The sequence below is a fragment of the Pyricularia pennisetigena genome, assembly GCF_004337985.1.
Source record: "Pyricularia pennisetigena strain Br36 chromosome Unknown Pyricularia_pennisetigena_Br36_Scf_12, whole genome shotgun sequence".
Lineage (NCBI taxonomy): Eukaryota > Fungi > Ascomycota > Sordariomycetes > Magnaporthales > Pyriculariaceae > Pyricularia > Pyricularia pennisetigena.
The window spans coordinates 36,913-63,834 of NW_021940924.1; the positions used below are offsets into that span (position 1 = coordinate 36,913).

Here is a 26,922-nt window from a genome sequence, read left to right on the forward strand (position 1 = left end):
GAAATCTTACGGTCTGAGAAAAAGCGGTGCTTGGTCCTCTTTGGTACCCGACTTCAGCCGCAAAGATGCTGCGGATGTTCATGAGTTGGGATAAATGGCGGCAAGAATACGAAGGTCGTTGCTTACGGTATCTGTATGGACTTGTGTTCCGAGCGACTCCAAGGCCTTAACTGAAATAGGGTTTAATTATTAGTGATATACAGACTTAGACCTTCAACTCGGATTCGTGACTTTAACATCTGTTAATAATTTGAATTGTAAGTAACGAAGATTGGGGATGGTGAGTTTTTTCGGTGTGATCGGCCTAGTTTTGCTCACTGCCCCTTCCCAAACCCCTGTGTTTGGCCCTGGCTTTGTGCTTTTAATTTTGTGCCACCACCTGTCCCTGCTTTTGATTGATTTTCTGTCAATTTTCTGTCAAACAGCGAACATGGGCACCAATGACGGGAACGGCGGGTGTACTCCCCGGGGGTATTGCCGCTTGTTACCTTTGGACACTGGGCTAATATGCAACGAACGATACCTTTCAAAGGAATCCAATCCTTGCACAGTCGTGTTGGCGAACCACGCCAAGCAAAGGCACCAACGACCTAATCTGGTCTGAGCGGCTCCATGACCCAAATTACAATTTTGATAATGCAGGTAGCCAATAGAATCTGTGACATCTGTTCTAATTCGGATGGGACCCATGAAATGAATCAGAATCAAAGCCATGACATGGGATTTGGTTAGGAATCCAGTTTTATGTTTCCGGTGCCTGTGTTGGCCTTACCATGACTTTTTCCGGATGGGAAGGCTGACCCCAGGGTGGGGCACAATGCGCTTGTCACTAGAAACAAGGGCTTTGATTGGCTCATTTCGTATTCTGAGGCGATGAGCGGCCCCCTGAACTCGAGCAAGGCAACCGAAATAATGTAGAGCTAGATTTGGCAGTTGCTTTTCAACTAGTCTTGCGTCCATATATTCTAATCATATCATCAAATCGACACATCAAGCATAGACAGCTGTCGAACGCGAGAGTACAGTAAGGGAGATATGGGATTGAAGTACAGACCAGGGTCGGAGCCGCGAAAAGAAAAACATATTGGCAAGGACGTCAAAGTTTGGGTCTCGTTATTTTGGTACAACGCTACGAGTTCTTGTTATCTGGTACAATCCGTACGCCATGCTAGGTTTGTGACCCTAGCACTGGTGCTAGGTGAAGCGGATGTTATATCCTTAGAAAACGGCTGCGGGCCTAAATAACCTAATATCTGCCAAGTACTTTTTAACTGGGGACGTCAGCCACCATACTCAGTTTGATCAAGCCGAAAAGGCGGTACAGAATGTGAGAGACCTTCTACAGAGCAATCTGCAAGTTGGAATACGAATATGATGGCTGGCATAGATGAAAACCAACAGGCCGAGGGGTCAGCCAGGTCCGTAAGATGACAAGGTAATTAGCTTGTGCTACTAAGAGAAATAGGCGAGAAAGCCGGAGAAACCACTGTCGACGCTGCAGCCCAGGCAATCGCCATCATCCCTCGAAAAGCAGCTTCATCTGTGGCAGAGGCAGCCGGGGTTGCCATGATTGCTGCCCCTGAAGAGGATCTTGGATGGACTGACGACGGGTGACTATGGGTTTAGGATGAATAGTTCATATCTCACACCGGGCTGGATCATTTTCTACCTCAATGCCACAGTATTGTAAATGATTGCACACCACCCTTGTTGACGAACAATGCAGTCTCAGCGAACGGGCAGTCGCAGCTTTATCGCTCCAGCTGTATTTGACACATTTGCAACGCATTGCCATGCAAGTTGCCGTCGGCTCTGCCTAACCTGTGACGCCCGACAGACAAAGATCTTTGGTGACTGCTGCCTTATTTGCCGCTGACGTAGTTTATCGTTTCGGTTGCACAACCGGATGACGGTGCGCTTTCTAGGACCGAAACGCACAAATTTTGGTCCTCCCGCAAAATCAGCGAGGTGGCTGGAAAGGGTCTTTAGAGTTGGTCTAAACAGGCCTTAAAAGCAAAGGAACAAATCCGAAATGCTCATTTCTATCGGGGATCTTCTTGCAGAGGATCTGCCCAGCGCTTCATTTTTAGAATGCCTGGAAAGGACCCGAAGATTTCCAAGAAAGAATGGGTACAAGAGTTCCCTGAAGTAAAAGCAAGACTCATTTTCAAAATCTAGCAGAAGATTGTATGAAGCGACTTACATTCAGCACGAACGCAGTTCATGAACTCATCGAACAAGAAGCAGATGTTACCCGAGACTTTCAATTGTCTTTTCCATGTCGTCAGGCTTGAGACGGGCTCGACGTATTCGCAATCAGGACCACCAGGGGCTACCACTGATTCCAAGACCATCGACCATTGTGTTTCGTTGATGGTCGAGAGTCATGAGTACTCCTTGTGCGCGGGTGAGCTGAAGCCATGGTGTGTCATTCAGAAGGACGAATAGTCCGGGGCCAAGACTATGGGAACAGTCACCAAAAGGCTAGGGCAAGAGATGAGAGGGTAATTATACATCACGATTGCGGAGCGTTCTCGGTGACTAACAGATTTTGGTACTCTTAAGATACGCCTACAAGTACGACTGCCCGCATGATTTTGTCTATGACTCCCAACACCTCATGATTTTTCAGTTTCACGCGACCACTCGAGAAGACATCAGAAGTTAAGACTGTTTGATTGACACATGGGTTACTCCGCGCTCACTCACGGGGTCAGCATTACGATAAGGAAAGCGCTGGATACATTGATTTGGTGTGGATGGATGCGTGTCGTTGGCCAGCTAAGTCGTCGTTCAAATATTAAAATCGGGGAATGAATGCCGAGTTTAAGTATTTGTCTGGGCGGCTCCGGTGAACACATTGCAGTCTAAACAGCATGAGGCTGTCGCATCCAGACGGATATCGGCGTAAATATGATGCTGGGGCAGGGAGGTGGTATTGGCATGCCAATGGTCAATTGGTCAGCTGGTCCAGTCCTCAGCTTAAGAGCAGCACGTAATATGTAGCGAAAAAACGTTTACCGACTTGATATTTAGAGTTTTATAGCGAAAATACTGTAGAAACAATCGTGATTGGCGTCAATACAAAACAATAGACCAATAAAACTTCACAGTGCCCCGGGTCCAAAAGCAGGAGATTCCTGAGACTAAATGAAAAATGTGGCCCCACAAAATCTCAAGTGCCAAATCTCAGCTGTGAGATTTGTATCGAGTGTGAAAACTCCGTGCTGAGTTTGTCTTCAGCTACACTCAAATAAGTGGAGGGTGACCGTTGTCTGAGCCTATCGCGGAGTCGCCACGGCCCATCTTTGGGGCTTTGGTTAAAGTTGCCCCAACCAGAATCGGGATGTCCAAAACTGGGCAGGCCCTGGCCTAATTTCGGTCTCTCTATGGTTACTTTCGCTGGAATCCTAACTTCTTTTGGGCATCCCAGAACTTGACCACTATATCAATGCAAGTCCAAATTAACAGTGAATTGTTTTTGGACATACTGTTTTAATTGCTTGGCCATCTGTAGACTTTATCTAAAAGATGCGAGAGTTGTGTTCAATCTTTCCCGCGCTCTCAAAATAGGAAAACAGCTAAGCGGCATTCGAGGTTGAAAAGGGTGACTGAAAAGGCGTGTGTTCGCTCCCTAGATTGGGATTCTAAGAGTTATCTCTCAAATGTGCTGACGTACTGTAACGGATTGTTGGTATACATAGTCCTTTTTCTTACCTGGCTGCTTGGAAGATAGGCTCATGGTGCTTGCCTGATTGTCTGAGCCCCTTAGACATTGCTCATGGTGTTTTATATTCTATTACTTATCTAGCAACCTTGAGCATATTCTCTCCATATACACAATCACCTTCCACTGCAGCAAAGATAGAAGCAATGTCTTCCATAGGAGCTCTACAGGCAACTAATCCGATACCCGCACTTGCAGGCCCAGTCCCTTTGGTCAGAAAAACCTGGTCTGTGTACAAATGGCCGCTGGTGCAACTGCTAAATTTCATCAGTGCCATGCTGCTCGGCTACGACGTCAGCAACCTTGCCAACATTCAGGTTCCCATCGTGGCCGACTTTGGTAAAATCGAGCTGCTGAACTGGATCGCCATCGGCTACACGGCTGTCAACTCCTGCGCCGTGCCGCTTTGCCGCAGGCTGTACATGTTTGGCGATGCTAGGTGGCACGTTTACATCTACGCTCGCATCTGGATGGCGGGTACTGCCGTGGCGGGAGCCGCGACAAATATGGATCTCGTTGTGCTCCGGAGGGCGATTATTGGAATTGGGGGTGCTGGATTGTATCAAGGGTATTTCTGTTCTCTACAAGCTATTTCCTTTACAAAAAACAGTATTGCTAACCTTGATCTTGCATAACTAGTATTACGATCTATAACTATACTTTCTCCGTACCCCTCGAAGCCTCCCGTGGCCAGGCACTGATCGGCATCGGCTTCGCTATCGGTCTACTGCTTGGCTCCATAGTTGGCGGTGTCTTTGCCGAGTTGTCAGGTTCGACATCCCTGTGGATGAGTGATCTTCTATGTATAAGCTCCAGGCAAGAGATTACCTGATCGGCAATGAGCAAGATCGACTTAAGTGAAAACAGACCATTGCAAAAACCGAAAGGTTCTTCAAGACTTGGTCCAAGCCTGGTGGTGACAATAAGGCTACCCTCCTGCTGAGGGCAACCCAATTGAAGAAAAGGGATAACAATACCGCCTGCAAGTGATCTGTACGCTGTGGCTTCATCTTCAAGTCGGTGCTGGTCAGGACTCAGCCTAAGGCTAACATCCTCGTCGGTATATATGTTTCGGGCGTCATGATTCTCTTCAGGGATTATTGGCGCATTGACAGCACCAACTCGACATCGGAACCCGGCTAAGGTGCTTCTGAGGCCGGGATCTCCACGAGAAAAAGATCTCCCGCCTTAAGTAAGCACTCAGAGTTCGTTTACGCCACTCTACTTTTCTCGTCCGCATTTCTGGACCCTTTTTTCTGGCCCCAAGGATGTAGACTGGGGAAGTCATGAACAACGGAGCTACAGTGCATGGATATCTTGATTACAAGTTGCAAGGATACTTGCTCGCTGCCATAATATCCTACCCCCGACAGGTCGCTGTCCATCTGATCCACCTGCTTACGCGATCAAAGTTGGTTGCGAGTTACGGGCCCATGACGAAGGATTGGGTGTAAAGTTGATGCTGGTCAGGGGTGAATTTTGTGACGGGTCTTTCACATTGGCCTTTATGAAATCTAGCCCCCAAGCGGCATAAAGTTTAGGGAGTCCAGGGTGCTTTCGAAAGGGGTCCAGGCAGTTCTCGCAGTGAAAAAAAAACCAAAAAAACCCCTTGCGATGTTAGAATCCCTACCCGGTTTGAATTGAAATTTCAAGGTGACTTCGCAAGTGGGGAGCTTCCTGTCACCACTGAAATTAGGCAGCCTGCCCTATCACAAAAGCATTGTCATTACGTCAACCTAATATATTGATATGAGCAAAGGTCCGAGGCGGGATATCTCCCTACCTGGATACTTTTATTTCACTGTCGCTGCTATGACGCGGGGGTTTCATCCTCTTATCTTCAAGGCTCCCCGACGTAGCCGTCGCCCAATAAATAAGACGATATATCTTCACAAGGTGGTTTGGCATCTGCGTCATACACAAAGCTCCCAGGTCATGGTCGAAATACCATCGTGCTGTCCAACGTTGAGCAAACTTTTCTAGTTGACCTACTTCTACTAAATCCCCCCTTAATTCTATAAACGTGCACTGACACGTCAGTTTGTAATTTTCTTCCCGTATTCCAGGTCCCCCAAGACCTGCTCTGTCGACACCATGGTCTCCATGTCTACGGAATACTCCAAGGAGCAGGTGATCGCTCTGGCGGTTGTATTCATGATATTTCCCATGACATTCTACGGACTCCGAGTATGGGCAAGGCTACTGATCAGCCGCTTTATGTTGGATGACTACCTCGCTGGAGGAGCACTCGTACGTCTCTTGATTAGATGCGCATAGGTGGCTCTTGTGTTTTCTTGCTAAATATGAAATGTGCAGATCCTTTCCATCTGTTGCTCTTCTTTGCAGTTGGCAGGTGAGCAGATCGCGCCCGAACGTTTATCTAAATTTGGACGACACTGATTCCCCCCGCAGCAGCCTTTCGTGGGCACTTGGGTGCTCACCAGCCACTACTTCCCGATGGAACAGCCGACATGAACGATCCGGGTCTAGTATTCTTTGAAGATGTTCGTTCAGCTCGATTCCGTTGTTTATCCTTCGTTTCATCCCCTTTTCCTTTGCTCGCATTGTCGAATACATTACCGACTTATCGATCCGCTGCGCAGTCTAAGTTTGCCATGAATATGCTATCGATTCTCGGCCTCGGCCTGGTCAAGTCGTCCATTCTTGTCCTTTACCNTAAACAGACGCTGCCGAACCCCTTTAACTTGCAGTCGGTGGCAAGGCAGACGCTGTACCTTTTGATGAACAGCGTCCAACGAGACGCCAGCCGGGCTGGATCGTTCAAGGGTCCCCCGTCAAAGGTATTAACGGGTCTCCACAATAATCATTGGTCAGTTCGCGGCCTGTCAAGAACCGTGTCCATTCCAGGGGGTTCCAACAACACAGTCCGTGCCTCTCAAGGACCGTACATAAGCGCAACCACCGGAGCACCTCTGTCTAAAGCACCTCTGTACCTTGGCCACCAACCGATGCTCGTTCCATCCCGACCTCATACACTCTTTTCCACCCGCGCGAAAATCCTGACTGCGCAATGGCGGTCTTGAACCTGCAGCGCCTTCTGGCTGGCCTGCAGCTCATCACAGTGGTAACATCTGCGGCAGTTGAACTTGGTTATCGCGCTGTCGCCACCGACTTGGAGCGCCTCGTCATGTACTCCACCGTGGGCGTGTCTGTGCGCCAGCGATGGAGTGAGTTCGACGCGCCCGTGCCGGTTGTTGTCGTCAACGCCACGTGCGAAAACGACATCAAAGCGGTGGTCAAGTACTGCAGCAAGAACAAGGTCCCCTTGCTCCCTCAGAGCGGCGGCAATGGCTGGGCTTCGCTCAACTTCAAGACCCCTGGCGTCATCCTCAACCTCGCGGGCCTGAATCAGGTCGTCGTCAGTGCAGACAAGCAGACTGCCCGCGTCGGCGGCGGCGCCATCATATCCGATGTGGTCGCCGCTGCTGATGCGGCCGGGGTGCTCGTCCAGACTGGCAATTGTAATTGCGTCGGCGCACTCGGCGCCGGCCTCGGTGGCGGCTATGGCAACCTCATCGGCGAGCTGGGCATGGCCGTCGACAACATGCTGTCCCTCCGGGTGATCACCGCCGCCGGGGAGGCGATCAATGTCAGCCCGTCTTCTAACCCGGATCTTTGGTGGGCTATGCGCGGCGCTGGCCCCAACTTCGGCATCGTCACCCACGCCACCTACAAGGCCGTCCCCACCGCCAACCGCAACGCCTGGCTCATGACTCTGACATTTGATGGTTCCAGGGTCGCCGAGATTGCGCAGGCCGTGGAAGACCTACCCCTCCTGCCCAAGCAGGTCGTCTTCTTCATTCTCTCCAACTCGGCCATCATGGTCACTGGCTTCCTCCGCGGTGGCAGCGAGGAGGCTGGCCGCAAGGCGTTTGCACCCCTCTATGCCCTTTCCCCGCTCACCCAGAGCTCCCACGTCGCCCCGTACACCGCCTGGAACGCCCCCAACGACTTCTTCTGTGCCCGTGGCGACCGGAAGCCCGCCTTCACCACTGCCCTCCCCAACATGAAGGCCTTGTCCTGGCCCGCCGTCTGGGACTTGTACGACAGCTTCCAGAAGCTGCCCGGTGCCCAGAACTCGGCTGTCCTTGTTGAGCGTTACAACCTTACCAAGGCTCAGTCCGTTGGTCGCACTGCTACCGCCGTTCATGATGAGCTGCGCTTTAACTCCTTCGGTCAGGCCGTTGTCATTCCTTGGTACAAGGACGCAGCCCTCGATGGCCAAGCCCTTGACTTTGCTTCCAAAGTGCGTGATATTTGGGGCAGTCCCGCCGGCGGCAAACACAACCCTGCGTAAGTGTTCTCTTCATTTTTTCCCTTCCAGTTTCGAAATGATAGAAGCTCACAAAAGCCCCTTTTGCTGTAGTTACATCAACTTTGCTCATGGTGATGAAGACCTGGCCGCCATCTATGGCTCCAGCCTACCCCGCCTCCAGGAGCTGAAGAAGCGTTGTGATCCTAACAATGTGTTTGGACAATGGTTCAGCCTTGCATGAGCTCGAAATGTGGAAGTTCTGTTAGTCATGGTTTACATGGATTGAAACAGAGCAAGCGCATCGTTGGCAGACTACCCTCAAATAACACCATTTTGGGGAAGCTTGAGACGAGGACATCAGCCTAAGACCAGCATATCCTAAATCTCACTTGAGAAGTTTCAAAATGCTATGACCAAAGAAGGTCGGGGGCTCAATTGGGCGAAACGCGCTGGCCTGACAAACAGGGAATGCTACCGACGTAACGCAGAGTCTAGGAAGAATTGTAAATTCCTACAACCACAGAAGCGCAATCACAGTTTCTACAAACCTTAGACCTGAAAAGACCTCGGTCATCTGACTGGCCTATCGACCTGATGGATTCTGCTGTGTCTGGCCTCCATCTTCGTTTGTTAGGCACCAGCTGAATCAATGGAGGACGGGCACATATGTACCTTGGATGGGTTGCAGACGTTTGTAAACCGCCGCCTCGTGTTCAACGTCTTTAAAAAATGCCTGAACCGTGCCCTTGCTGACATCCGGCACGTCGAGGGAAAAAACATGAGACATATCACGCATCCCATAGATGGGGAGGGGCCATGCGCATCCGAGTTTTTGATAAATTTCAGCCGATATTCTGATTGGTTTCGACCAACAAAACGCAGCAGTATGCTAGGAAGGAAACGATCTTCTCTGCCAGGTATCTTGGGAGCCTGCGATTGGTTACCCGTCCGAGAAATTGCAATGTGGGAGGCCCACCACCCTCCTATTAACTGGTTAACAGTCTTGGCAGTGGGCGATCCCGCTACACAAGCGGCAGCACCCCTGAGAGGCTGCATGGCCTCTCTCAGTCTATACATTAATGAGTTAATTGTGGTACTATTCAACAAGCCAACAAAACTTTGGTACATTGCAATCAGGAGATTCGGGATGATGCAGCGTATGTGAGCCTTACTTCTTTATTGATGTAGGCGCATGGTCTAGTAGCCTACGCGTAGTCGAGATGTGCATAAGATCAGCTAATCCAACAACGTATAGGTGGCGAAAGGATTAACGTCAGTTGTTCTTCGTCGAATGATAGATCAGGGCACACTACATGTTGCATGTTACGGAAGATCAAATATTGTGATTTCTTGAAGTAGAACGTTAAAATTCAATTAACTCGGAGCAAGATCTATTGAAATGCCTTCTTTTTCGATCTCATTCTCCTTGGCTGGATCGATCAGAGAACGAAGTTTGCTCGAAAAAGTCAACCCAAAGCTTTTAAGATCGACAGAATTCATAACAACCCCGACACGACAATAAAAGCGCTTGTTCTAGGTATTTCGAGAAAACAATAGCCACGTCAACTCTTAGAAGAGGCTGCACTTACAGGATATTCGTATTATGATTTTTAGATAGGACTTGAGTTTGACATCTTTGGGTTGTAAACATAACCTTTGTCCCAAAAGTGGTCCTACACGAAAATACATTTGCGAGGTCCTGTTCTTGGCTACCAATTCAACTGCCTGCCAATGCAACTGGACAAGACTATAAATCTATGCTCAGACCCCTCCCAAGAATTACCTTTCGAGCGTGACCAAAGCGGTGGTCTGCTCTTCAACCTCTTATCAGACTATTTTCGTTATTGCGGCCGAATACCCGCGTCTGGCTTCCAGATCAAATATCAAGAAAGCTTAGCTAGAACATGGTGAGATCCTATGTCCTCAATATTGAATCAGTGCTGATGAAGATAAAGGCAAACGTTATTCAAGACTTGACGTTCAAGCTCCTTGCTGCAACTTTATCAACACACGAAAACCATCAAGGCCAAACTTCAAGTATCGAGCGAAACCCCGAGCAGACTTCTAGTCGTCCGTCGAGCGAAGCTCTCTGGGCGAACTTAGAGAGGCTGTATGACCGGAGTTTTATACAGGTGGTAGAGCTAAAAGGAGAGCTTAAAAAGATGGAAACCGCGCTTAAACAGACGGAAATCGCGCTTGCTGATGCTTTGGAGACATTGGACAAGCAGAGTAAGATAGTAGAAGCATACGAGACTAGAGACCGCTCTGTGCGCCTTCCAATTGAAGCAAGTGCTTGGAAGTACTGCAAAAACTGCGCAAAGGGGTGGCTGGAGGCTCGCAAATAATCATCGGAGATACGAAGATGCAACAGTTTGAGCATAATCATCCTCCTCTCGACAACATACATCGAAATTCATTTCTTGCCCCATACAGTATTAATAGTGACTGGCTCAAGCACTGTATACCCATTCGTACCTGGTCAAGCGACTTCTAGGACAACGGGGCGCGTTAGTGGGTGCGTTCTACATGGTCGCTACGTTATACGCTAAACATGAACATTCTGTTCGCCTCTTCACTAATCATCTAGCAAAGCATGGCATGATGGATATTTTACGAAAGGTGCCGTCCCAAAATCCTGGATGTAGCCCAGCTGCCGAAAACACGAGTTTTATTACCCATCAAACCGACGCAATCGCCGTACAAACCGATCAGCCAAATTCTATAGCATACTAGAAGCAGTATGAAGGAAGGAGAGAAAGAGGAGATTGATGTTGACATTGAAATCCCGGCAACGATCCTTAGAGGCGTGTTGGACAACAGTCCCAAGGGAAAGGCGGAGGATGCCATCGATTGTCGCAGCTGTAAACCCATGTCTCGACCAGTAGCAGGCACCGCGACTGGAAGATCTGAAAAAGTGCGGAGTAGATGACATAGGCCACAAAAAGGTGGGGAAAGCAAACAATGTCCGTGTTCTTCTGCAAGTCAAGAACTAAAAATGAGTTACTTGTGTGGCTCCCACGTCACGTGTCCACATGGCGCTTTGGCCATGGGGACACACCCACTACTTCCGGAACGATTTCCCACAAAATTAGATAGACTTGTTGTTGCATTAGATAATCAGATAGATCTTGTCGTCACATGACAACAAGCGCTGAGTCAGCGTTAGGAGCACGATAAAAGCTCCAACACGCGTTCTAGCTCAGATAGCACTACCTACACCAATACATAGCTCTCCTACCCACTAAATCTGGCTGTGCGTGTACGTGAGTGTGCGTCATCAGTTCTTTGGTCGGTTTGTAATTGTTCCAAAGGAACCTGTCAGGTGCAATCGGAATCTACCAAGCCACATGAGTCACGCCTCCACACCACCACTACTAAAAATGTTAACTACGAAATTTGGCGAAGCCCATTTCACCTTCTACTTGTAGGCCACCATGTCGGTCTTTGTTCTATTTCCGAACCAGAAATTGGGAATCAAGATACCAGCCATGGCTGTACACCAGAGCTAAATTTAGGCTTTTGCAGATTTATTTGACTTTAATCAGGACTGAAGGAAGTCCTGAAGTCGAAAAGTTGACCCACGAGTAAATATCCCGCAGCGCCCCAAAAGTAGCACCCCTATACAAAAAGTTACGTATGTCCTGAAATTGGACCACTCACTAAGCCCCACTTCTGGGCGTGAACTTAAGGCATATCCCTTGGTCAAAATGGTTCTTGAGCTTGCGATTACGACTCGCACAACAGTAATTAAATACTTTTTTTTACCAACCTGATCTCAATCGACGGCAATAGGGACCGACGGCAGCGAGATATAATGACGAGTTGTACGAATGTAGGATCTGCAGCAGGATCTAATGACGAGCGCAGACCATTTCCCCGGGAAGAAAGGCTCTTGCAAGATGCAGAAGCTGCGACAGATAAATTACAGGCTAAGGATCTAGTACGTGCTTGGATTCAACATTGCTGTAACTCGGCAGTCCAGATCCGAAGCTAATGATTGACCTGTTCGTTGCTAGAAAGTAAAAACGAAAGTGCGTATTGCCAAATTTGGGCTGCGAGGAGTTGGGTTCAGTTGCAGTTTGATTATCATAGCCATGATATCCACAACTTTCACAATCTTCAATGCGACCAAGACGTTGCCGAGGCAGAACGGATTATCTGCCTGGTCTGCTACAACAAACCCGTGGCCACAAATATTGATACTTTCTGTTTCCTGTGTTTCTGTCCTGGTTTGCGTTTGGACTTTCTGGTCTTACTGCCGTGGAGGGCACCAAAAGGCGGAAAAGACTGGGATATACCATAATATTCTAGCTCTCGGAGGATTCGGTCTGGGTATGGCTCTTTGGGTCACCAGCGCTGTTTCCTTTCAGCATCAGCGAAACAGCAGTAATAACCAGGATCTGTGGGGATGGTCCTGTGTACAAAACGGTCGCTCGGAGCTGCTCAAAGAAAGTGTCGATTATGCACTGCTTTGCAGACTGCAGGTAACTGTGCACAGAATCCCTTTCTAAAGGTGCATTTGTCTAACTCATTCCTCACTATAATCCCAGGACTGGACTGTCATCTGCGTCACTATCGAGATTGTTGTTGATGCTCTGACCATTGGCTTGTATTCAATCGTTGTCTACCGCTTTTACTCTCTACGCAGACTTCAAAAGTCGATGGATCGGCGAGACAAAGCTAGAATGGAATTTGACTCTATTCAGACTACTGGAAACTTACCACAATCCAACTATCTACAGCATTTTTCACATCAGCCCAACCACAATAACGACAGATCTTTGGAAGGTGAACATGGGCAGGGAAGCCCGGTCACCACATATCTACAGCCGGTCCCTATTCCATCGGCTTACGCAAACAGGGTCGGCTAGCAACATCTCCAAAGGGGCCTTTTGGGATTGACCAGGAACTGCTAAGGCACTAAATGAGTATTGTAGATCTTTGCAAAGTATTTGTGGCTGTCACCGTAGCTGGGCAATTTTGAATTCAGGATAGTTTTTGTTCTTCAGATATAGGAATTTCGACGACATAAGATTTGCATCGGCCCTCATTAATGTGCCCAATACGACTTCGTCCGACTGCCTTATCCATTGAGGGAGTGGACCTTGGAAGCAGCCGGTAACAGCCAACAATAGGATTTGTAGCCTGCTCCTGATGATCTAGCGTATCAAAACAGCCTTTGGTTGCTTGTTTTTCTTTTCTAAAGGACAGGGTGATGATGTTGAATGCGTTTTCCGCGGGAGCTCCTTGGCTACCATACCGAAACAAAGAGCATGTGTTCCCTTCCATAACTTCGTCTGGATTTCGTTGAAACTCTCCTGCTTTTCGCACGCAGTCAGTAGCCAACTTGTATGATCATGCAAATAGACTCGTTATGCAGGCTCCTTTATGATGGCGTTGATATGTCTTGACCTTCATAGTGCATGGGATTTTAATTCGGCGACCGCGGTGATGTCCGGTCAATATGTGTATCTCTGTGTTCCTGGGGTAAGTCGCACATCGTTTTTGTGACATTTGGACCATGAGATCACCAGACCCTAACCCTGACCCCTGACCAACGACCCACCAGGGTGATACCTTTATCTACGTCGCGTCAAGCTCAGAACTTTGTTTGTTTCCTTTCTTCTCCTCAGAGTAGAATCTTCGTCGATAGGCGCCAATAGACTAGCTTCCGTGCTATGCTTACCCTGGCCGTGACACAATTCTACTCTCTAAAGAATCGCTGGCCTAGCGATTAACAAATAAGGCGCAACAACCTATCTTTACGCCGCTGGCGAGCGACGAAAATAAATCCGCACTCGACAGACCAGACCCGACCGGAGATTGACAAAGACGTCAACTTCAAACCCAGACCGACCCCAACCTATGCCCAGGCTGAAGGACCATCCACCTGCGAGCAGGAAATCACAAAGGTTGATTTCGAACAAGACGGAGCAAACAGATCGCTCCACTGACGACCCGACCCGACCAGAGAGTGAAACCGATTTCACGCCAAACACCGATTCCACCCTCGAAGACGAAATCGAAGTTGATTCTCTTTCGAACACCGCGTGGCCTAGCATAGAAACGCCCGAGGAAAATTTAGACGAATTCGAGTTTGCAGAAGCAAGGCATACAACGCCGGAAGCAAACCCCAATATGATGGCAGACGGAAATGACCTAGCCAGCGAGATCGCTAGGCTACAGGCAGTTATCACACGCCTGCAAACCGAACGACAGAACAACCAACCGGAAGCCCGACAAGCCACACCCGAAAATAGCGCCTTTGGAGGCACCAGGTTCGAACCGACCGGCCTAGCCAGCAGGAAAGCATTTAAGCCGTACGGCCATAGCCAAGAAGCAGCCAACCCGCACTACAGCGAAAGAGCCAAAAGTAGAGGATCAGATCCAGGTACATTTTCCGGCAGTTCAACCACTTTTGATCGCTGGATTACGAAATTAGCAGATTATTTCGAAGAGGATAACACAACCTTCCGAACTGAACGAAGCCGCATGGCAAAACTGTTCAGCCTGTTGGACGACCGACCAGCAACGATGCTGGAGACCAGATACAATTCAGAGACCCAACCGTATTCATGCGTGGCAGAGATGATCCAGGTTTTGGCCACGGTGTACCATAACAGTAATCAAGCGTCCGAAGCATGGGAAAAACTATCAAAAATGTATTTTGAATGCGGACCAGGTAATGACGTTTACAGTTTCATTGCCGAGGTGAATGCTCTTGCCGATAAAATTGGAGTACCAGCAGGAGAACGCAAAACTACGCTGTGGCAACATATCCCGGCAGACCTCGATCACCGGCTGTTACGAGACAGCAAGGACCCCAGAATATCTTATGAAGAATTCGCAAATTTGGTGGCCGATGCAGCTCACAGCACTCAGCGAGCGTATCGGGAACGAGAGGAGCGAAGACAGAAAATTCGCGGTAATGACAGAAAAGAAAGATCCCCCTACAGCCCAGACAAAAACGGGAAAAGCAATCGAGGACGCTATTACGAATCCAGAAACCCGAGCAAAGGAGAAACAAGCGACATGGCACCCAAAACAACAGAAGCCACAGGACGAGGTTTGACAAAACCTGAAAAAATGGCTCATTGGGAAGCCAACACTTGCTTCGCGTGCGGGAAAGAAGGACACAAATCATTTGAATGCCCCAATAAAACGAAAGCAGTCAGGGCCTTGGATTTTGAGGACAACCACAGCATTAGTGACGAGCAAAAGCGATCGGGAAAAGAGTGAGACCGCCGCAAGCCTCCTCGGTGGTCCAGATGTCTACGATAGCTCAGATTGGTAGTAACCCACGACCTAAATCTTTCATCATTCGAACTCAGATACAGGTTAATGGCGTAGCACTATCAGTTAAAGCTCTTTGTGACACCGGAGCAGACATTTCTCTTTTGATCAGCCCAGCAATCGCTAAACAAGCCGCAGAACGGCTAGGAGCCCGGCTTCAAAGGTTAAAAACCCCGCTACTTTTGTCGGACTACCGCAAACAGGACGCAGGACGCATTACGCACAAACTAAAAGCGACCTTGGAAATCGATGGACGCCGGTTCAGCAACCAAATGTTTTACGTGACGGAAAGTGGACATGATATGTTTATTGGGCAGGATTGGCTAGTTGAACAGGATGTTTGGATCCACCCGAAAACGCAAACGTTCGCATGGCCTGAAACGACACCATCGTTGGCAAAATTCTCGCCAGCCATCAGACTTCCGAACATGTTGGACAAACCCGATCCGGCTGCGCAAGCCGATGCAGAGCGGCGCGACCGAGCATTCGAACAGGAAACCAAAAGGGTGCAAATACTTCGACGACCGTGGCGCCAAACAACCTCTTTAGAACCCAGACCGACCCCGGTTGTTTTGAGTGAGGACCAAACCGTTGTAAATATAGCCGCCCTTCAACACAAGCTGGACACCGACCCCCGACAAAAGCGATGGAAATCGTGCCCATTACCCACGCAGCCCATCACGTTAGAAATTGGACCCGAAAAACCCGCCATCAGCCTATCTGCCGTCGGCCGTTCGTACCAATGGAAAACCAACAAGGGAGAACCAATCCCGTTCCCGGAAAATGAAGACCCCGACCATGTCGAACTGGTCCGAAGCAAACTGCCATCCCGACTCGCTCACCTGGAGGGATTCTTTTCGAAAGCAGCTTCCACCAACCTGCCTCCACATCGCCCAGGGCACGATGTAATTTTGGAGCTAGACAAGCCGAAAACAGGATCGCCTCCGACGTACAGGACACCTGTGGAATTCCTGCCGCTCGAAAAGGAAACAGTCGACGAGCTGCTGCGCATTGGGTTTATCGAACCCTGTATGCAGGCCGACCCGGCGCCTGTCCTGTTCGTACCTAAACCACACTCCAAAGAACGCCGTTTTTGCACCGACTACCGATGGATCAACCAGTTTTTGAAAGATCGATTCGTACCAGCCCCGGATGTCAACGGAACTATTTTTAATTGTCGCAACGCAAAGAGGTTTACGAAAATCGACATTATTCGAGCTTTCAACCGGTTACGTATGGCGGTTGGCTCAGAGTACCTCACTGCTTTTCGCACCCGACAGGGCACCTTTCAATGGAAGGTGCTTCCCTTTGGGCTAAAGGTCGGCCCAGCTTGGTGGCAATCATTTATCAACGCTCAGCTGAATGAACTTTTGGACTTGTTCGCCAGCGCATACGCCGACGATGTTTTGGTTTATTCCGACGGAAACGAAGAAGAACATTGGGACCAAGTAGAAGAGGTTATTTACCGATTAAGCCGAGTCGACCTCCAGGGAGATATTAAAAAGTCTCGATTCAACGTTACCACGGTCGATTATCTTGGCATCGTTATGGACGCAGGTCTGGGCATCCGTATCGATCCAGACAAACTGCAGGCAATTAGCGATTGGAAGTTCGAAGACCTCACGTCCAAAACAGCCGTGCGTTCCTTTTTGGGATTGTGCAATTACATTCGAATGTTTTGCCACCATGCCAGCAGCGTCGCTGAGCCGTTGAACCGACTGTTGAAGAAAGACGCCAAATTCGCTATGGGCCCCGAACAGAGGCGAGCATTTGAGGAAATGAAACGTTTAGCCTGCGATGCACCGGTTATGGCATTTTTCACCCCAGGCCGACCGACCAAGGTAGAAACCGACGCCTCACGCAACGCGACCGGCGGAGCAATCTGGCAACAGCAACCGGGTGGAGAATGGAAACCTGTGGGATATTTCTCAAAAACGATGACCCCAGCAGAACGCGCATACCCGATCCAAGACCGAGAGCTGCTGGCAGTGGTTCAAACGCTGGAACATTACGAACCAGAACTGTTGGGGACAAGCTTTTTCGTGGTTACAGACCACCAAGCTTTAGTTTACTATTCCACAAAACGACTCCTTTCGACTCGACAAGTGCGTTGGGCAGATTTCCTGGCCAACTTCAACATTACGTTTCAGTACCGCCGCGGCAAAGACAACATAGCCGCCGATGCCCTGTCCCGCAAGACGGCAGACCTTCCAACAGTTAAAGCTCGGGAAAAAGAAGAACGAACAATGACTTTAATCCCACCTGAGAAGATCACACCTACGGTGGCCGCCGTCAGCACTGCCGACCCAAACGCCCACGTGGTGAGCGGCGCAGATTTGGTAGACCTAATACGACAAGAGAACGAAAAGCAAAAGCTAGGCCAACACCAAGGAAAGCTAGTCGTCCCGGAAACGACTTTAGACGGACAGATCTTTTTGAGGACCGCTCTGATCCGTGAAGCTCACGAGCCCAAAATATTCGCCCACGCAGGACAGAACAAGACGATACAAACGATCAAAAGACAGTATTTTTGGGAGGGCATGAGTCAAACCATTCGGAAATACATTAAAAACTGTCACGACTGCGAGCGAAATAAAGGCAGACACGACAAGACCCCGGGCCTATTGCATCCGCTACCGATACCGAATTACGTTTGGGAACATGTAGCAGTTGACGGAAAGGACATGCCCAAAGACAAGTTCGGATACGACTACGTGTGGGTGTTCGTTTGCAAGTTCAGTCGCCTGATAGCCACCATCCCAGGACAGAAGACCGACACAGCAGAAATCCTGGCCTCCCGATATTACCGATACCTATACCGTTTCCTAGGACTACCTTTCGTTTGGATTAGCGACAACGCCGGGCCGTTCATCTCCGAATTCATGGCGACGATAAATGAACTCACGGGTACTAAACACCGACACGGCAGCGCCCTGCACCCTCAAACACAAGGTGCTGTAGAGATTACCAACCAAGAACTGGACCAAAAGCTACGGTTTTATATCGACAAATACCAAACCAGTTGGAGCGTACATTTGCCTGCTTTGGATTTTGCCCACAACGCCGCGTGGCATTCCAGCCTTGGTATGTGCCCGTTAAAGGTAGTGCTCGGGACCGAACCCCGAAACCCGCTGTCCACCGACCTGCCAACCACGACCGTTGATTCAGACCAGAAACGAAAAGCGCTGCAGATCGTCCGCCAGACTAAAGAAGTCCAAGAGTTGGCTCGCCAAAACGCGCTAAAAACGCAGGCGAGGCAGGAAGAACAAGCCAACAAAAAGCGGCGACCAGTAGATTTTGGGGTTAACGACTATGTTTTCGTCAAGAAAAAAGGGTTTCCGACGACCGCACCGACGACCAGACTGGATTCACAGTGGACCGGACCATGGCAGATTCTAGAAGAACGAGGATATAGCTATATTTTGGACGTACCTGAATCGTTTAAAGGAAAAAACTTGTTCCACGCAGACCGCCTCCGCAAAGCCGCAATGGACCCATTACCACAACAGAAAAGAGAGCCGCCTCCGCCAGAAGAGATCAACGGAGAACCAGAGTTTGTGGTCGATAAAGTTCTAGCGTCCCGATTATTTGGCCGGAGTAAGACATTGCAATACCAGGTCGCATGGCAAGGATGTGATCCAGACGACACGTGGTACCCGGCTGAAAACTTCAAGAATTCAGCGACAGCCCTTGACGACTTCCACAAGAAGTACAAAGATGCCGCAGGACCGCCGAAGCGATTGGCAATCTGGATAAAAGCCGCTGCCGAGGATAAGTTGGACGAACCGAATCAGGAGGATAACGTGGCGGAGCATGGAGAGTTGAACGGTAAAAGGAAAAAGCGACGACATGGTTAACTTGACAAGAGCCTCGCATGATCACCTGCGTCGACATACGAGGTTTGGAAGGGGGTAGTGTGACATTTGGACCATGAGATCACCAGACCCTAACCCTGACCCCTGACCAACGACCCACCAGGGTGATACCTTTATCTACGTCGCGTCAAGCTCAGAACTTTGTTTGTTTCCTTTCTTCTCCTCAGAGTAGAATCTTCGTCGATAGGCGCCAATAGACTAGCTTCCGTGCTATGCTTACCCTGGCCGTGACAGTTTTCACAGCTGCATCCCTTTTACGTAGCTTGGTGGTATCGGGAAGGCGAGTTCGACTACGCCGTCTTCATCATCAAGAAATACACCGGTTTCACGAAGCTGCTTGTCGAGTGCAATCCAGAAGACCGGGGAACAAATGGACACTTGACAGCTTTAATAGAAGGGCCATACGGGAAGGAGCTTGAACTCGATCTGTATGGCACAGTGCTCCTTTTTGCTACTGGTATTGGAATCGCTGGCCAGTTGTCATATGTGTCGCAGCTGCTGCGAGACTATCGTTCTTGCGAAACAAAAACAAGAAGGATCGCACTCTTCTGGCAGGTCCGCTCAGAAGGTAAGCTTTCGAGTCCGACATAGAGACCTACTGCCGCTAATGGAGTTAAAGTTCACTTGGCTTATGTCGCCGACCGTATGCAAGAGCTATTAAGTCAAGACAAAGGCCGGGTGGGTAATCACAACCGAACGGAAATTTTGGCGATTGGTCAACTAAATATTTTTAGGTTCTGGAGATTCATATCTATGTCCTATCTGATTACGTGTCACAATACACTCAAGCAGGGGACCTTGTCAGCCTGGGAGAGCGTATTGGTATAACATATGGCGCTTTAAACGTCACGGATGTTCTTGACCTTGAAATCAGCCAACGGAAAGGGCGGATTGCCATCTGTCGTAAGTCCTCGATCAGAAGCTCTACCGGTGACGACGCTGACAAAGATGCAGTCTGCGTGGACGAGAAAGTACAACTCTCTCCCGTACACAAAATTTTCAGTATGGGCGCACGGACCATGCTGTTAACGTTTGCGCGGGACTTCCGCCTGTAGCCCTAACAGGCGCGCACACACGAAAAACTCTTCAACCTGTCGCCCTAAGCACCGTCACTACACGGAACGCCTTTCCTCGCAACACCCATGTATAATCGACAGATCTCCCCTTTGACGAGTTTTCCACTGATCGCGGTGAAGGAAGAGTCCGATCGGCGGCTCGGCGCGCCACCCGCATAGAGGCGCACAAGACAAGGCCCAATCTCGCGATGCGAGCCAGCGTGGCACAAAAAACTTTGCCAGCCGGAAAGGCAGGCGTCCTTCCCCGGAAGGCTAGACAATACGGTTTAAAAGAAAGGGAAATTAGGCTGAGAACCACCCGACGGTTCTTCGAATCGACAGGGCACCCTCTCACCCCCTCACACCTTCTGGGATTGCCTGCAGCGAGGAGGTAGTGCCGTTACGGGGGTTGGTTAGTTGTACGTGGACCGGAAGCACTGTGCCGGCGCGGCAGTCTCCAAAGGGTCCCGACAGCAAGACGTGGTCGGCCCATTGCTGGAGACGGCTTTGGGTAACGGGAAGCAAGAAACGTGGGCACGGCCTTGGTTCGCACCCTTGGTACACCCCGTGGACGGTGGGCCGTGGTGGAATAGTGTGACTGAGGCGCCCCATGCTTCTCACTCGCACTGGGAATCTGCGCCGGGTCTGGAGGACGGGAAGAACTCGATTGCATTCATGTCCACATTGTGGCGCTGGGCTAGCCCAGGAACCAACGGGGGACTAAGCTGTGGATGGACATGTACGGGGTGTCGCCGGCTTTTCGAAGCTTTCTACTCGCACTAGGGACGTACACCGGGGCAGATGATGTCGTCGGCATGTTAGGCGGAAGAGACGCTATTTTAGCCGGAGAGGACGGATGCGCGCGTCGGTCTATCAAGAGGCCTTTTTGTGGATGCGGTAGGCTTAAGGTGCAAACCTTGTATTTACGTGGCAGGCTGGGTATCCAGCGACTAGGAGGGCTCTAGCTGGCCTGTCCGTTAGAGGGTCTGGTCCAACCCTGTGACTATAGTTTACTGTAGGAAATGCAAGGCGAGGAACTGCGTTTGCCAAGACCCCTACTGGGCCATTATTTGGCCATGAGGACCGGCCACGGCGATTTCAAAGCCTACCATGACCGTTTCAACCACCAGGATGCAAACACCTCGTGTGCCTGGTGCTGGAAGCGGACCTCCCCTGAACACCCGGTGCACTGCCGCTTTTCGCGGGCGGTGTGGAGAAACTGGCCGTGGCCTGATAACGACCGGCCGGTCGGGCCGCCAGACCGCGCCCAACGCCGCAAATTCTTCCAGACAAGCCTCGGGCAACCGAAAAGCTTTGAGGCGTTTTCGATAGCCACCAACTATTTCAGCGCCCGCCCCAGAGCGGCCCGCCAGCGCCCCGCGCGCCACGAACGCACTTTACGCCTAGGGACACCGATCGTAAGCGACTCGAACTCAGACGAGGAATAGACTTATTGCCTTTTCACCCATACTTCACGGCACAAGCCGACAGACGAACCCTCCGTGCACCTCAGGCACGGGGTCGCGTCAGTGAACTAACCCCCCTAAGCAGGACCGGGCCCGAACCCGGTCAGGCACGATCCGCCTCTGCCCTCCTTGTTTTTCCCCCTGTGTAAATAAAGAAGATAGAACGCGCGCCGAGATACCCCTCGGGAGGTTGCTAACGGCCGGCTAACAAGCCGGGCCGAGCCCGGCGTTAACTAATACTACTACTACTACTACTACTTGAGCCCGAAGCGCGCCGGCTCTGTTGGCCCGATGGCCCAACACGCGCATTGTTTGTTGCTCCGCGTGATTGAGTGGTGGGGGCTCCCACCACCGCCTGTGAGTTTGTCATTCCCAGGGTTCCATCCTGCCAACGTGATGTGCGCGCCCGGGGCATGGGTTCGAAACCGTTGTTGGGATCTGTAGCCGGTCCTTCTGCTGTTCCTTGATGTGCGGTTGCTGTCGTTGCTTGGGCAGTTGAAGGGGTACCTCTGGGACTTGACGACGCGTTTCTCGCATTGGTTGACAAGGCTGGTTCTTGTGAAGGAGACCACTTTTGCCTCTTAGCTCTCGGCTTGTCTAGGCCAGCGTGGCGGTCCGCGTTTGGGGTAGACGAATCTCTTGATTCTGATGCTCCAGCTCCCCGCCTAGGGGATCCAACCTGTTAGGGAAGATGTTGACTGGATGTCCGTCTAATGCCAGCCGGTTGCGGGCGTTGATCAGTCTGATTGTTCGGCATGTTTCCTCACTCCAATGCTCTGGGGAAAAAAAGTCAAACAAAATGTGATTTACGGTCTGCGTTACTGAAATCAGAGACGCAAACAGACGATGATGATAGCTGGGCTTTGTATGTCAATCATTTACCGCATAACCTTGCCTTTGGCTTTCCAAAGGCTAGTCGGTTGCCTTCTTTTTGCGGACTGCACGGGCGAACGAATGAGTTGCGGCTCAAATGCATGCAGTTTTCGGGCAAACCGAGCCGATAAAACAATCCATGCCGTAAAGTGACTTTGACTCATCTATCGTAGTCAGCGGGCGGTTCAGCGTTACCCAGCAAGCATGAGGCATTTTGGGCTTTCCCTTACCTAGCTTGTGTGAAGTTGCAAATAAATCCTGGTGTGATTCGAGAATGAATGGAAACAGCCGCTGGTTCTAAAAACAAATTATGACAGTTGGGTGCCGAACTATCTTTGCAGTTAAGTGATGTACCTGAGAATAATACAGGCAACCACTTCCGGAGGGCTGACTTGCATCCATCATCAAACACCTCATTGCAGCTCTTTACTGCATTCCAGATGGAAGCAAACGACAAGAGTTAAACTGATTTGTCCACTTCCAAATCTGGCCGGGCCAACAGGCTGCTATGCTTCCAAGTTTGTCATACCGGCTTTCAGCGACAGGTAGGCTAATTAAGCCACTAGGGTAACAGGCATCAATATTTACTTACCCCTGCATACGGAATACCATCCGGTTCTCCGCCAAGCTATGCCTCATCCAATGCCAATCGGCAGCGGCAGTATTTACTGCTTCGGTCACTTCACATAGAAGTCGGGCGCACGCCACTTGAAATTGCAATCGGCTTCGAAACAGGCCTATTCAATTTTTGTGGAAGCGATTGGTCGGCCACGATCAAAAAAGAAGGCACACTGATTGACCGGTGCGAGGCTGTGATATAACGTACTGAAGCCTTGTCTTGGAATCCTTACGGATCATCGATATCATCATCAATGTGGTTGAAGAATCAGGGGTGAATTTAATGCTGACTTTTCTGCGGGAATCTTTTGACGGGCTCGTTCCTACTGGCCTTCACCTGCACGGAGGATCCCGGCATTCAATTTGGATATATTCCTCTCGATCTGCACTTGGCAAGATTCTTCGCCCTTCTTGCTTTGCGAATGCGGTGTAAGTTGACAAAAGGAGGTTATGTAGTGTTTCAGGGGTATTTTCTCTTGGCACCTTTCTGCACTAAGTAAATGGGCGAAAGAAACTGCTTTGGTATTGCGCTGTAAAGTTTTAACAAGTTTTAACGCGATTCATACCCCAGCGCCGTGATACCTTTTACAGGAATTCAACCCTTGCACAGCCGCGTTGGCGAACCATGATAAATAAAGGTAACCACCAACGATCTAACCTGGCCTGAGCGGCTTCAAAACCCGGTCTTGACTCTCGCGGCTGATTGGTCCCAAAGAGATCCCAGGGAGAGGCCGAACGTGTTCTGGAGTGTTTGCCCTCGGCCTCCCCGAGATTACGTTGCCGTTTCTGGCTTTTTTTCAGGTAGAGAGTGCGAGCCAAGAATGAAATTTCTCTTTTCAGTCATTAAACAGTGTCTCGGTATCAGGCTCCTACGACGTAGAATCAGCACTTTTCACATACCCAATAGATTATTAAACACCAAAGAGCAGAACTGTGATTACATGTCTTTATAATTAAACACTATGTTTATCGGTGCGTTACAACTCAGTGCAAGTCTTAAAGTTCCCCTGAATAGGTCCTACCTTTCCACAAGTTCGGCCATGGACAGCCTCGTGCCCTCGGATGGTGTTAATATCCAGACAAGCTGACGGCTTTCGTTACACTCATGAAAGCTCTTATCCAGGCTAGCTTTTCGCTGCACCTAACTGTGACTTGTCTCTCTCGTCTTATGGGCGTTATAAATGGACCACCTCCGCCTTTTCACTTTCAGTCGCAAACAAGGTGTAGAAGCTTAAATGCTCTTTTTCCAAACGCTTTTATCGCAAACAGGCTCCAGACGGTGCTAAGGAAAGATTTCGGCATCATAACAATGTGCGAATGGCTGAGAACATTATGGAAACTATCGAAATGCTCCCCAGTTTTCCTGGCTTGGTATATCCTGGGCGCGAGGAGGGAAATATCGCGATTTATTCCCCACTGGCCTGCCAAATCACTTCGTCAGATAACAGCTGTTCGAACAATGAGTTGGACGTTGTCCAAGTCTCCATGTATTATACAGATCTTTTCCAAGGGCAACTGAGTTTGGAGTTGTTTAGTTTCGGCGTATGCGGCGATTATGAGGCGCACACCGAGGCATAGCTTAAGCCGGGTGTGGAGGCAGCCTGCGACGCCGCACAGAAATTTGTTTTGGGTAACCAACTTTTACAAAAAAAACTTGCTGATTTATCGGCGGTCATGCCTCGTATGGCTTACTACATTATTAGTAAGAAGTTGTTCTATCTACAAAATAAACACCACCTCTGGACCAACAGTTTTTCAACTACAACTTTACCTAGACACACCTGCCCCAAGGTCTTTTGGACCCGTAGTTTTCAAGTAGGTGATGCTGGACATATTTTCGCCACAGTTGGTGAGGCAGACTGAACAACCTTCAATTGCAACTGGCTGCGGCGGGGTTTTCACACTTGGGAACTGCGCCGCCGGCCGCGACTGGCATAGAGTCGTAGTCTGTAGCGGTAGAAAGTCGCCACTCGAGCTGCCCTGCCGCTGTCGTTTAATTACCGCAAATTCCAGCCCCAGTACTCTGCGATCGGTTTACGAGCAAGATCTTGTGGAAGATAACCTATGATGTGGATGGCTTAGTCTAAAAAGCTCGCTCACCAAAAAATACATATGCAATCGAGACTTACTGCTCTGCGCTGGAGCTTTTTGCCGGTTGAACTTGGAGAATGACGACGGGGTCTCGCGCGATCCCGTGGTGAACCCAACAATTCGCACTAAAGGTGTAGGGTCGAATTCTTCGACTTTGTGATTGCTTTTGGGTTTTCTAGCTTTAACTCGGTTTTCGGGCTTTCGCTGGTCTTCTTCGCTGTCATCAATTGCGTTTTCCGGCTGTTTATCTTTGTTGAGGATAAATCGCGCTGGTGACAGTTTCTTTGGCGATGGCGCAAGACGAACCATATTCGTTTTGGTGATTAACGAAAAGTATGATGACAGAGAAATCGACAGTTGTTGTTGTATGATGCGAGGTATCACCCCGGTCGGAGATCTGTGGCTGTTGTTTAATATTCTCGGGGTGATGTGCCGTTCCGAGCAACATTACGTCCTGCTACTAAGGCACCAGCATGGATAGTGAGAGGGGGGCGAACGTATTGGCCTAGCAAAGGATCCCGGTCGCCGTGTTGGCACACCGCAGAATTTTGGTAAGATCCCGGCTTTTCTAGAGTTCACTCGCGCAGACGAATCAGAAACTGGACATGCGTCCCTGCTACCTTGACAAAGAGAGTTATTCGTGCCAAGCCAAAGCAATTTACATTTTCACCTGTTATATAGGACATTAAACAACTGGCCCGTTGATTATATGCACGAATCCCTGCCCACAGCATCCCCCCTTCCCAATATCGATAGGTTAGCTTCATTGCACTCCGCAAGCAAACAGAAATCGTCCAACGCTGATGATGATAAACGTTCCAGCTGCCACCACGGGAACCACAGAGGACGTGATCGACCCCTCCAAACATTTTAAAAAGGTTCTCCAGTTTGTGGAAAGCACAGCTACAATCGTCCTTTCGCGGCTGGAGGATTTGAAAATACTTTCTTATACCATCGTCAAGCTGGCCTTTCTGCTTCCGATGGCTTGCTTAAAGGGCCCAGGCGGTGGCGAGCCCATAACGCCAGCAATATCGCATCTCGATGCACCTTTTCCTTGGCATTTACTCTGCTTGTGCCTCAACCTTTTGCAGCGGGCTTTGAAACCCCCGAAAAATACGAAACGAGAGAGTTTCCCCGCACGGCCGAGAAAAGGCCGCTTCCCGAGGACTGGGCGATCCGCGGACTTGTGTGGGCAGAAACAGCCTTCCCGGATAACCATTTTACCCTCAATAAAAGTATGGGGGAATATGAAAGGACATTCGAAACGCCGTTAATGGGAGAATAGCGTCGCGAAAGGTGTCTGTGGCTTGCGTACCAAATCGCCCAGATTGGAACGTCGGGAAACGCCGACAACAAGGGCAAAGAGAGCCGTTGGATCACGTATAATCCCGACACGAAAAAGTTCCGTCCGGCCGCCAAATACGTGTCAGACGTTAAAATGCGGCCTCCGGTTGCCAAGGCAACGTTTCTGGACGATAAAAACGTCCTCCCAGAGACGGAGCTCGCGGGCATCAGTTTGGGGCCAGAAAATACATTTGGAGCAATTTCGGTGTAAAAGCAAAAGAGCGACAAGCCGAGCATCATTTAGTCTTCCGACAAAATTCAAAAAAGCAATAATTAGGATTGGGGTTTCTAAATAATGGTAAGG

The 26,922-nt window shown here is 49.7% G+C and overlaps 6 protein-coding genes across 6 annotated transcripts; 5 read left to right on the top strand and 1 right to left on the bottom strand.

Moving 5' to 3' along the window:
• Positions 1–2,091: 2,091 nt before the first annotated feature.
• PpBr36_10909 (uncharacterized protein) lies at positions 2,092–2,448 on the top strand (the record flags this gene model as incomplete). The annotated part of the gene is made up of 2 exons (XM_029898017.1): positions 2,092–2,148; positions 2,221–2,448. The coding sequence occupies 2 exons, from the start codon at positions 2,092–2,094 to the stop codon at positions 2,446–2,448; spliced, it is 285 nt and encodes a 94-aa protein (XP_029743658.1).
• A 3,373-nt stretch (positions 2,449–5,821) lies between these two features.
• On the top strand, positions 5,822–8,244 carry PpBr36_10910 (uncharacterized protein; the record flags this gene model as incomplete). The annotated part of the gene is made up of 4 exons (XM_029898018.1): positions 5,822–5,981; positions 6,143–6,557; positions 6,671–8,041; positions 8,115–8,244. The coding sequence occupies 4 exons, from the start codon at positions 5,822–5,824 to the stop codon at positions 8,242–8,244; spliced, it is 2,076 nt and encodes a 691-aa protein (XP_029743575.1).
• Positions 8,245–9,907: 1,663 nt separating this feature from the next.
• PpBr36_10911 (uncharacterized protein) lies at positions 9,908–10,348 on the top strand (the record flags this gene model as incomplete). The annotated part of the gene is made up of 1 exon (XM_029898019.1): positions 9,908–10,348. The coding sequence occupies one exon, from the start codon at positions 9,908–9,910 to the stop codon at positions 10,346–10,348; it is 441 nt and encodes a 146-aa protein (XP_029743574.1).
• Positions 10,349–11,817: 1,469 nt separating this feature from the next.
• On the top strand, positions 11,818–12,487 carry PpBr36_10912 (uncharacterized protein; the record flags this gene model as incomplete). The annotated part of the gene is made up of 2 exons (XM_029898020.1): positions 11,818–11,947; positions 12,036–12,487. Coding segments are annotated over 2 exons (582 nt in total), but the record flags the coding sequence as incomplete, so codon positions are not given.
• A 12,566-nt stretch (positions 12,488–25,053) lies between these two features.
• Positions 25,054–25,583, bottom strand: PpBr36_10913 (uncharacterized protein; the record flags this gene model as incomplete). The annotated part of the gene is made up of 2 exons (XM_029898021.1): positions 25,054–25,169; positions 25,313–25,583. The coding sequence occupies 2 exons, from the start codon at positions 25,581–25,583 to the stop codon at positions 25,054–25,056; spliced, it is 387 nt and encodes a 128-aa protein (XP_029743576.1).
• A 478-nt stretch (positions 25,584–26,061) lies between these two features.
• PpBr36_10914 (uncharacterized protein) lies at positions 26,062–26,829 on the top strand (the record flags this gene model as incomplete). The annotated part of the gene is made up of 2 exons (XM_029898022.1): positions 26,062–26,509; positions 26,560–26,829. Exons 1-2 carry the CDS (start codon positions 26,078–26,080, stop codon positions 26,827–26,829), a joined length of 702 nt encoding a protein of 233 aa, XP_029743579.1. The 5' UTR covers positions 26,062–26,077.
• Positions 26,830–26,922: the final 93 nt, after the last annotated feature.